The 12470-nt window shown below is 41.7% G+C and overlaps 1 protein-coding gene across 1 annotated transcript in view; it reads left to right on the plus strand.

Moving 5' to 3' along the window:
* Window positions 1–634: 634 nt before the first annotated feature.
* LOC124116363 (stimulated by retinoic acid gene 6 protein-like) overlaps window positions 635–12470 on the plus strand; it is a 34959-nt gene continuing 23123 nt past the window's right edge. The window contains exons 1-3 of the mRNA XM_048397775.1: window positions 635–768; window positions 2962–3063; window positions 5972–6060. Coding sequence (XP_048253732.1) covers window positions 2983–3063; window positions 5972–6060 — 170 coding nt within the window. The 5' untranslated portion in view covers window positions 635–768; window positions 2962–2982. The remainder of the gene's footprint in view (window positions 769–2961; window positions 3064–5971; window positions 6061–12470) is intronic.

Consider the following 12470-nt stretch of genomic DNA (forward strand, 5'->3'; position numbering starts at 1 on the left):
TGAAGTCCTGCGGAGATTCCCCAACAGACATAGTGTAAAGTCCTGCGGAGATTCCCCAACAAACATAGTGTGAAGTCCTGCGGAGATTCCCAACAGAATAGGTCCCCTAGCTTATACATGCTTGTAAGATTCGACCTAGCTGATATATATTGTGTCTAGATATAATTTACCCCAAAGGCCAGGATAGATGCTCATGATGTCAGCCACTGGTTTGCCCAGTCAACACTCTATTATTTGCAGTGCCCAGTGATAGCTATTATTACTCACTCTTCTATTCTGACTGAAAAATCAACGTTTGTTATACGAAAAAAAACATGTTCGTATAGTTAAAAACAAATTTTAACCAGGTTAAAATGTGTGAGACACCGTGTGTAGACATAATTATTATTATGTAATAACGCTTGATAATTATGTAATTTTGTAACAGGTTGACAGTTACGATGTTTATATGTAAGGTCAACTTCATAAAACACCTTTATAATAACGGTAGAAGTATGTAAACAACTCAAAAATTAAAGGAACAACCCAAATTAATAGAATTATAATGAAGAACCATTTTCTTGTTTCTGTTAGATAAGATTCCAAATGGTCGAATTATTAAAATTATCCAGCGTGGGAAACCCGCACCTGCACGTGCTTATCACCTGGCCCTCGGTGAATCACAAAGCACCGTTGTTCTGGTGGACAAATGGCGACTCATGTCGATATAAGAAGGTTGGATGTATTTTCCTGAGAATCTTCTACATTGGATGCAATTGTTTATAAAAGGTAGGAGCGTTTTGCTGCTGTATTTTGAGACCGTTTCCTTGTGTGTTGTTACGTGGCTTTGTCTGTTATCTACATGGCCAAACAAAACACATCTGACACTTGTGATGAAAGGATATATATAGCGTTGTAATCAGGACAGGATATGTTGTAGACGAGGCAGTTAGGAGAGAGCGATTGTAACAATGGAATGGAACTCTTTAGAAAGTAATGCGGGCGTGTAGGTGAGGGTGATGGGTGGTGGTCGTGTGCTCTGGTGACGGGGTTCTATGTTTGTCAGCACCATACCCGTGCTCGTAGTAAACGACCTGCATCACTTCGGACTTTCCTCCCACATTAAGCTGACACGCCGTGATATAACTGGAATACTGTTCAAAGCGGCGTAAACTCACTCACTCACTCACTCACTCACTCACTCACTCACTCACTCACTCACTCTATAAGATTGCTGCATCATCCCAATGGGGATGCAGCCCGATGCAAAGTCTCTATGTGAACAGTCATGGTTTTGTCAAGAGGATAAGGGATCTACAATACATGCTCGGAGCCCCTGTAAAATGTTCGTCTTAAAGATTGATATTTTATCTGTTTTCACTCATAAAGAAATATTCTTTCTATATTCAGATCCACATTCAGAATCTACATGAGACTATAATAAATTTAAATATCATATAAACCCGCCACCTCACGACCAAATGTACACCCGGTCTCACATAATTGTAGTCAAATACCAACAGGCGATGAAAACGGCTGTTCTCCCTTCTTTCTTCAGTTGGTGAAATACGCCATTGTGCAAAAATCATATAGACTTTGTGCATGTGAATTATGCTCGATGTGCAAGAAAGAAGATGAATATCGTTACATTAGAATACCCACGTTATAACGTGGATAGAACAGAAACCATCGACCTCGTTACGTCCGCAATACCAAACTTTCTTAAATTAGGAAAAGATAGACAAATGAATCATTTACTTGATAGTAAATCACAGTCTGTTAAACAAAATATAGCTAGATATATTTACTCAAGTTTTGATCTAAGGAGATGCCCCAAAACTTATATATGTATAATATGTCCATCTTTGTATATACTCATTTAGCATTGTTGGCACAAATAACTAACAGTATAGTTGTATTGTATTGTATTGTATTGTATTGTATTGTATTGTATTGTATTGTATTGTATTGTATTGTATTGTATTGTATTGTATTGTATTGTATTGTATTGCATTGTATTAATGTTCCTTCTAACCATTATTCGACCGGTGAAGATCCGGGGTAGAATAGATCTTCAGCGTAACTGTTGTATTGTATTGTATTGTATTGTATTGTATTGTATTGTATTGTATTGTATTGTATTGTATTGTATTGTATTCTATTCTATTCTATTAATGTTCCTTCTAACTATTATTCGACCCGTGAAGATCCGGGGTGTCAATTAGATCTTCAGCAACACATGCTTGCCGTAAAAGGCGACTATGCTTGTCGTAAAAGGCGACTAACGGGATCGGGTGGTCAGGCTCGCTGACTTGGTTAATGCATGTCATCGATCCCAATTGCGTGGATCGATGCTCATGATATTAATCACTGGATTGTCTGGTCCAGACTCGATTATTTACAGACCGCCGTCATATAGCTGGAATATTGCTGAGTGCGGCGTTAGACAACAAACCAACAACAACAACAATCTAACCATTATTCATTAACTACCCAGCTAACGCCCATTGTGTCACTGACGAGAATGTGCAGAAATGTTCAACGTTTTCCTTGTTTTCAACAGAACTGCTGTTTAAACGAACATATTTTTTGAAACTGCTACAAAAACATATTTATCTCAGCCATGAACCGACAACACATATATCATCCAGGCCATTCGTGACAATATTTGCTTTGTCAGGTTAAATATCTTCAAAATATCTGGCTGTAAATATCAATATATCAAATCTTTCCGTTTGCATAAATATGCGCCCATCTAAATTCTATATACCTTATCAGAACAATAAATTTTATCTCCTGCAATTGACGTCACTCAAGAACGTCAAATGTACTCTTATACATGCTGAATATCACGTCTAACATTCCCCAAGTCGTTACTAATATCGGCGCCATCACGATAAACCTCATAAAACAGTTGCAATGATAATCTTAATGTTACATGTTGAGTATCCATTAGCAAGGCTTTTGACCTTGACCTTGCAGGGTTGAACGCGTCCGTGTACAATGGCGGCGTCGGGGACTGACGTGTCCTGTCAGCATACCATCACTTTACAAGACTTCACGCACTTCGCTGTAGGTCCCGCGGTAAGTCAAGAGGGTATCAACAACCATTGATGCATGATCAGAGATAGGTCACATCAGCGTACGGCTTCCGAGGTCTCTGAGTGTCTAGTGTTTCTAGTTTGTGTTCGGAGTGGCTGGATAATGTACCCACCCTTTTCTTATCTCACACTGTGTACGGAGGGGTGGGGACGGGGGTGCGGGGATGGGAGATGAAGGGGTGTGGTTTTTTATGTAACAGTTTCAATGCATACACTTTTTTTTTGGTTGAGGGGCGGGGGGAGAAGCAACAATGTTGTTTGGAACTCACAATATATCACTACGGAAACGTATTAATGCCACATTCTTAATAAAATATCACCTGCGTAGATGGTATTTACATCTACGTAGACCATGCTTACATCTGCGTAGATGATACTTTTATCTTAAATATGTTTGATAATATAAGCGTGAGTATCGTTGCTCAGACAGTGATATTGTTTGATGGAAGGTGATACGTACATTGTAGATGGGAGTATCATATAGATGTAAGTATGATCTACGTAGATGTAAGTATGGTCTACGTAGATGTAAGTATGATCTACGTGGATGTAAGTATGGTCTACGTAGATGTAAGTATGATCTACGTGGATGTAAGTATGGTCTACGTAGATGTAAGTATGATCTACGTAGATGTAAGTATGGTCTACGTAGATGTAAGTATGATCTACGTGGATGTAAGTATGGTCTACGTAGATGTAAGTATGATCTACGTGGATGTAGGTATGGTCTACGTAGATGTAAGTATGATCTACGTAGATGTAAGTATGGTCTACGTAGATGTAAGTTAAACTACGTAGATGTAAGTATGGTCTACGTAGATGTAAGTATGGTCTACGTAGATGTAAATATCATCCACGTAGATATTGGTTTTAGAATGTGGCACTAATACGCTTCCTTACATCACATATATAACTTTCTGGACCATCTTCTTTCAAACAAAACCCCACTCCTAGTCCAGCACCATGACTGTGGCATATATTTGTTTTGTGAAAGTAAAACCAATCTAGATTATACACAAGCAAGTCTTGCCAGCTGAACATGAAATCAGCATCACGAAAAAAGGATTCAGAGAAGAGAAACGTATTGTGTAATAAATGATTTCATAGATTTGTCTGTGTAAGTCTACCCCACTCCGTGTGACCTGTCACTGTTAGCCATGTTCACTTGTAAGCCATGTTCACATGCCGGAGACCCGGGTTCGATTCAACCCGGGTTCAATTTGTGAGTGAGTGAGTGAGTGAGTTGGGTTTGGCGCCGCTTTGACCAATAATTCAGTTACATCACGCCGTGTCAGCTAATGGGCCTTCTGATATTGCACAAATACATGTAATGAAATAACAAATGAAATATGAAATCTTGAACTAGAAAATATGTGTCTGTGTGAAAGCATACTTTGACTCCAATGATTTCGTCGTTTGTTTCTTTGTTGTTTAGACCGCCTCCGTGGTCTAGAGTTAGAGCGTCCGCCCGGGGAGCGGAAGGTCCGGGGTTCGATCCCCGGCCGCGTCATACCAAAAGACGTTAAAGGATGGTTCTTGTTGTTACCCTGTCTGGCGCTCGGCATTAAGGGGCTAAAACAAGGACCGGTCGGCTCGGAGTCAGTATACTGTGTCTGAGTGGGGTATTCATGTTAAACTGCGGCATGGCATCTCAGTGAGCTAGCACTATAAATCGGCATCAGTCCGGACTAGTACAAGCAGCCACACAAACACACACACACACACGTATTTGTGAGTGAGTGAGTGAGTGAGTTGGGTTTGGCGCCGCTTTGACCAATAATTCAGTTACATCACGCCGTGTCAGCTAATGGGCCTTCTGATATTGCACAAATACATGTAATGAAATAACAAATGAAATATGAAATCTTGAACTAGAAAATATGTGTCTGTGTGAAAGCATACTTTGACTCCAATGATTTCGTCGTTTGTTTCTTTGTTGTTTAGACCGCCTCCGTGGTCTAGAGTTAGAGCGTCCGCCCGGGGAGCGGAAGGTCCGGGGTTCGATCCCCGGCCGCGTCATACCAAAAGACGTTAAAGGATGGTTCTTGTTGTTACCCTGTCTGGCGCTCGGCATTAAGGGGCTAAAACAAGGACCGGTCGGCTCGGAGTCAGTATACTGTGTCTGAGTGGGGTATTCATGTTAAACTGCGGCATGGCATCTCAGTGAGCTAGCACTATAAATCGGCATCAGTCCGGACTAGTACAAGCAGCCACACAAACACACACACACGTACATGCACGTCGCTATATAAGTGCAATAATCTTGGACGCCACGTTAAACCCCATTTCACCTCACCTTTGTTGTTTAACGCCGTACCAACGCTTTTAACTGTAATTCACTTCTGTCACTACTTGTCAGTCTAATGGCTGAGGATAGGCAACAGCGATATCTCAGACATTACCCCACTGTGTATGACTCTGCTCCTCAACCCTCACTTTATAGTTGAATTAAACTCAAAATGCATCGCGCACACATTGCGTATATATACTGCGGGAAATTCTCTGTTCTGTGATAGTGTCCGCGTTGTAGGTTAACGCTATTGTTTGTTTGTTGTTCAACGCCGCACTTAGCAATATTCCAGCTATATGACGGTGGTCTAAAATATAATCGAGTCTGGACCAGACAATCCAGTGATTAACATCACGAGCATCGATCTACGCAATTGGGATACGATGACATGCATCAACTGGAGGTTTAAGCCTTAGTTCCCCAAGCCAAAGGTCGGGTTCGAATCTACACTCGTAGTTGTACTTTCTATTACACGCTACATCAGTTCAAGATCCCGTTAGCCGCCCCTTACGGCAGGCGTGCGTTGCTGAGGACCAGATCTATAACCCTGATCTTCAAGGGCAGAATCCAATGCATCATATTCTGTTTATTTTCGCTTCAGCTGTTCATCATCTTCATCCTGAGTCTCCTGGAGAAGAGGCGGAACGCAAAACGATGTCGATGTTTCGGAGACAGGCCCGGCCTACTGGTGTAAGACAATTTATATCTTAAAGTGAGTGAGTTTGATTAACGCCGCTTATAACAGTATTTCAGTAAAATCAAGGCGTAAGCATCTGAGGAATAAACTGATGCAGCTATCAGACGTTTACCGCTCTAGTAAAACCCACGAGCACGGAAATGGTGCAAATCACAAATCTAGGATTCGAACCCACGACTCCGGTGCGACTAAGGAATTTAACTCTTCACAGTTAGCATGTGTATGGAATCCCTAGAATGGACATTTTCGCGTTGTCGCTCTTTGGGAAATTTGGAAATTTTTGCTTGTTTTTGTAATGGCGACAACGCAACAATGTCCCTTCTAAGATTCCATACATGTGTCACGGTTAAGTCGAACAAGAACTGCTTCATTGTTTATAATACCATTAATTGGTGCTAGATATACACTCCTTGGCCCTATAATCAGCACTTAATGTATACGAACATTGGGTTATTATCTTTAAACTAGTTTTATATGTTACGAAATGAGCACCCAATCATATAGAAGGGATGCACGGTCATTATTTCCAGCGATTAAGGTTAGAGTAAACTACGGTTATAACGATCTCGAAGGGACCACTAATTTTAGTTCGTAATAACCGTAGTTCGTTTCAAGCATATAAACAGCATGTATACAACAAATGGTCGGGACTAAAAATAAGTTCGTTATATCGGTCAGTTCATTATAAGCGTGTTCGTTATAATAGTAGTTAACTGTATCTACAACGCTGAGAACGAGAGTTGATTCCAAGGCGCCAACATGTACCAAGCTAACCTATATCCTGATACAAGGCACTCTGATAGAGTCCCTTCATACAAGACCGCCTCCGTGGTCTAGTGGTAGAGCGTCCGCCCGGAGAGCGGAAGGTCCGGGGTTCGATCCCCGACCACGTCATACCAAAAGACTTTACCCTGTCTGGCGCTCGGCATTAAGGGGCTAAAACAAGGACTGGTCGGTTCGGAGTCAGTATACTGTGTCTGAGTGGGGTATTCATGTTAAACTGCGGCATGGTATCTCAGTGAGCTAGCACTATAAATCGGCATCAGTCCGGACTAGTACAAGCAGCCAGACAAACACACACACGTACATGCACGTCGCTATAGAAGTGCAATAATCTTGGACGCGACGTTTAACCCCATTTCACCTCACCTCCCTTCATAAACCCTCCAGGAACACAGGGCGCAACTTAGAGTGAGTGAGTTGGGTTTAACGCCGCTTTGAACAGTATTCCAGTTATAGTGAGTGAGTATGGTTTTACACCAGAAATGTATTCAAGTTATATCACGGCGTGTCAGCGTAATGTGGGAGGAAAGTTCGAAGGGATGCAGGTCTCAGACGTTTACCACTTTGGTGAAACCCACGAGCACGGGTGTGGTGCTGACAAACCTAGAAACATAATTAGGGTGAGAACCGGGATTCGAACCTACGATTATAGGTTTCTGATGTGTCCAGGGGACACAACTCTGCACAGAGAATTGCGGCGCCTTAGACGACTGGGCCACCCGTGCCCTCTGCAGCCTGAAGGTTTAAGCCTTAGTTCCCCAAGCCAAAGGTCGGGTTCGAATCTACACTCGTAGTTGTACTTTCTATTACACGCAACATCTGTTCGTTTTCATGGTGCGACTGAGTCGGTAGGGCTTTGTGCCATTTGTTATCCTTATACCCGCCACATTCGGGTTAGAATAGGTCTTCAGCAACCCATGTTTGCCGTAAAAGGCGACTATGCTTGTCGTAAAAGGCCAGGCGACTAACGGGATCGGGTGGTCAGGCTCGCTGACTTGGTTGATGCATGTCATCGGTTCCAATTGCGTGGATCGATGCTGATGATATCAATCACTGGATGGTCTTGTCCAGACTCGACTATTTACAGACCGACGTCATAGAGCTGGAATATTGCTGAGTGCGGCGTTAAACAACAAACAAACAAAACAAACAAACCAATCACGGCTGGAAACCCAAAAGTGAATCGATCCCGGGCTATCGGTAAAATGATCACAGCCAAGACAGTTTTTGGACTAATGGGTTTCTTGATGTAGAATTGGTTAAAACGGGACGTGTTATGTAAACAATTGAAATAATTTTAAAAAATCAGTTGAAATAAAACAAACATGCAAATCTAGTTTATTTACAGAGGATGTACAGTAAAAATATGTAATTAAATCATTGAGAAAGCTTCATAACACAAATATCTTGAAAATGAGGTTTTTTCTTAAGTCAGTATTTTTAGCAGAAATGTCAAAAACCTATTCGTATTCCGGAAACTGTCGAGTGTTAATGGAGTTGTCATCACGTGACCTGACGTCATAGTGGAGAGTTGGCTTGCAGACGATCACTGTTTCTGTATAGTGTTTGGTAAATTACTAGCCTCCGCCATAGCATCACCAGACAATGACACCGATGAAAACGTTAAGTTTTCACTCAATAACCTGACACATATTCGTCCATATCAATATGAGCTAGCGGTTGTCATGACAGCGAGGAAAACGAGTAGATCCATCGAGTAAAGACAATCAATTAGATGTCAACACGCAAAGACGAGGGAACAAAATCTTGTAATAAACGTTATCCTGACTTTTCTAAATAAAATGGATGTTTATCTAATTAGAAAAAAAATGTAAGACAGTTATTCTTGTATAAAATGTGCCAACATTGTTGATTGCGTTGTTTTTATGCTGAACAATTAGCATAGGACTGAGGCTTAATGTGTTTTCAACACGAGTGAATGATGTTATGTATCAATTGTATAATTGTCTAGTGATAGTTGTGTCCTTGAATGGCATTTAGAAGTGATTAAGATAAGGAAGAGAATTTATGGATGTCAACTTCTTTATTATGAGGAACAAAACATTTCCAAGAATAAACTTACTCCTTCATCAGGTGAATAAATGCTATGAAGCAGAGAACATATATATGTACATCTAAGAACAACAAAAGTAATATGATAACAAAGTTGGAAACTAAACAAGTGAAGCCTTAACAAGGGAAGCCAACCGTCTATTGGCGCTGATAGGTGATTAGCAATGGACAAATGGAAGCAAACACTTAACAGTTGATTAGCGCTGATAGGTGATTAGCAATGGACAAATGGAAGCCAAAACTAAACAGTTAATTAGCGCTGATAGTGATTAGCAATGGACAAATGGAAGCCAACACTTAACAGTTAACTAGCGCTGATAGGTGATTAGCAATGGACAAACGGAAGCCAACACTTAACAGTTAATTAGCGCTGATAGGTGATTAGCAATGGACAAATGGAAGCCAAAACTTAACAGTTAATTAGCGCTGATAGGTGATTAGCAATGGACAAATGGAAGCCAACACTTAATAGTTAATTAGCGCTGATAGGTGATTAGCAATGGACAAATGGAAGCCAACATGTAACAGTTAATTAGCGCTGATAGGTGATAGCAATAGACAAATGGAAGCCAACACTTAACAGTTAAATAGCGCTGATAGGTGATTAGAAATGGACAAATGGAAGCCAACATGTAACAGTTAATTAGCGCTGATAGGTGATTAGCAATGGACAAATTGAAGCCAACACTTAACAGTTAATTAGCGCTGATAGGTGATAGCAATGGACAAATGGAAGCCAACACTTAACAGTTAATTAGCGCTGATAGGTGATTAGCAATGGACAACTGGAAGCCAGGACTCAAATTATCACTGATTGATAAGAGGTAATGGACAATGGAGAAACGCGTGTTTTATTGTATCCCACTCGTCGTTTATTTTTTAAGTAGACAAAATGAAATGGCGTGGACTCGCCACTGTGACGTCACAGCTGCAGCTCGGCCTGTAGCATTCATGACCAACTCCATTCGTGACCAACTCGTGTTATTCCGGGACAAGCCGAATAGTCTCCTTTCAGGTTACGGAAAGAGGCGAGTGGTGACGAATGGACCAACTCGTGTTATTCCGGATCCGGGACAAGCCGAATAGTCTTCTTGCTGGTTACGGAAAGGGGCGAGTGGTGACGAATGGGCCTGTAGCGGGATTTCGATACGCATACACGCTGGTTTGGGGATCAGGGGAGTTTTTTTAAGATAACAATGACATGACATTGGACTTTTATTTTGGTGTTAATATGTACTTTGTGTGACTATTTAACTTGTTTGTTTATTATTCAAAAGATTTCCTTTAAATACTGTATTTTCCATGGGAAGTAAATTCATATTATCAGAGACCATATACCGATATATAACCTACCCGGAAAAGTCCGCATCTTCTGTGCCTTTGTCAATCTACCAACTGCCGAGGTGACCAGTCCCAGCTCTAATGGAACCATCTCAGTTCACATGTGAAAGAAGCAGAAACTCGGTCCCGTCTCAAGACATTCCTGTTCAGACTCTTTTATCAAATTTAAAACCAACAACAACTGCCACATCTTGTCTTGTATCTATAGCCTATTATCAGTAGAGTGGCGGTCGGGTAGCCTAGTGGTTAAAGCGTTCCCTTGTCACGCCGAAGACCCGGGTTCGAATCCCGACATGGGTACAATGTGTGAAGCCCATTTCTGGGGTCCCCCGTCCTTATTTGCTGGAATATTGCTAAAAGCGGCGTAAAACCATACTCACTCACTATCGTGATGAGCTCATCTCGGTGACACGTGACGTCTGACAAGAGAGGTAGATACCCTCGATGTATGCGTGTGTACATAGGTCATAGGTGTAGCGCTTAATGCCATAATGATTGTAGGCCCACTGTCAGTCCTATCTTACCTGTCAACACATACAAGGTATGCGAGACAATGGTGGGCCATGTCAGACCGTGTCAGACTGATAGCGATGTACAATGACCTATGCGTTCATCACTAGGTCACACCTGGCAGTGTCAATCACGGTTAATTGTTGTTAGTTTTTCTGATATTTTATAGACTGTTAATTAAGTGATCGAGTTTACGTGTATTCATAGCTTTCGGCCATAGGAGCCGTGCCAATTTACGCCAATTGTCAGGGTACACAACTACGTGATCAAGACTACCAGATGGCGGACTTTCAATTTGTGGAAGCCTCGGTGCCTGAGTGGGTTAGATCGCTGGCGATTAGGTGCCACACTCTGGGAGAGAGGGATCGAATCACACACCCCCACTTCCCAACCCCCCCAAAAGTACTAGAATCTGTACTTTACTAAGAAAAATATATCCCAATATAACATTTATTACACGATAGCACGCAATCAACCAAGTCACCGAGTCTGACCACCCGATCCATGGATGTCTCAGAATATTGCTGAGTAAGGCTTAAATACAAGAGACGCATCAATATGGGATTTTAAACAAAGTACATGCGATGTATCATATTGAGCTTATAAGTTTGGTCATAATGCAAAATTTCAGATTGCAATATATATAATTAAACAACGATGAAAATGAAGAGAATGTTTTAAGATTTAAGTCTTCATGAGTGACTGAACACCCCTTTCAACAGTAATTCCGTCATAACACCTCTTGTCAGCTTTTTGTTCATGAGGATAGGCAACAATGACATCGTTGACAATTGGTGTTCTGGTGTTCTGGCAATATTTGAGCTGGATGACAGCCGACTGTAAATTGTCGAGTCTGAACCCGACTTTCCAGTGATCGTTATTGTGAGCAACGATCCACGCATCTTTCCGAGGCAAGTGAGTTAACTGACTACAAAAGTCCAGTTTCCACCCTTGCCGAACTAAGCTGGTATTATGGAGTTACGTTTTGACTGGATTAACGAGTCTATGCATAGTCCAATCAAAATCGCGCTCCGAAATCGAAATCCGGTTCGTAAATTGTCATGCATATTTCGGTCGATTGCAGGATTTGCAAAGCATGTGCACCGCTAACTCGTTGTCAACAAATATTTTCTAAATATTTTCAAGTTTTTAATCAAGGTGCACACGTGATTTGATGCACTTTGCGATGTAAGACTCGTTTCATCACAATATATAGATCTTGATTATCGATCAGATCGTCTTGACTGGGCGCCGCCGTTTTGTTTGAAGCAAATGCAAGTAATACGAGAGGTGGAATCTGATTGGTCCATAGGGGAGGCATAGAAGGGGCATAAATTGTAATATCCACTGGTGGCGCTACGATTGAGCCCAGGAGTCCCAGCCTAGTTCGGCAAGGGTGGAAACTGGACTTTTATAGTCAGTTAACTCGATGGCCTCGGGAAGATGCGATCCACGTCGTTGGGGTACGATGACACAATCCACCCGATCCTTACGACCAGCACAGGTTGCTGTGGACCTATGCTAACCAGGGCCCCGTTCCACAAAGCGATCTTAGCGCTAAGTCGATCGTAACTCCCATTCTTTAACACTGACTTACGACAATCGTAGCGCTAAGATCGCTTTGTGGAACGGGGCCAGGGACTCCCCAAAGGGGAACGCTCTGTCCTCACTCCGTGGACGGGTATACCGCTAAAAA

The sequence above is a fragment of the Haliotis rufescens genome, unplaced genomic scaffold (genome assembly GCF_023055435.1).
Source record: "Haliotis rufescens isolate VD_foot unplaced genomic scaffold, xgHalRufe1.0.p SCAF_17, whole genome shotgun sequence".
Taxonomy (NCBI): Eukaryota; Metazoa; Mollusca; class Gastropoda; order Lepetellida; family Haliotidae; genus Haliotis; species Haliotis rufescens.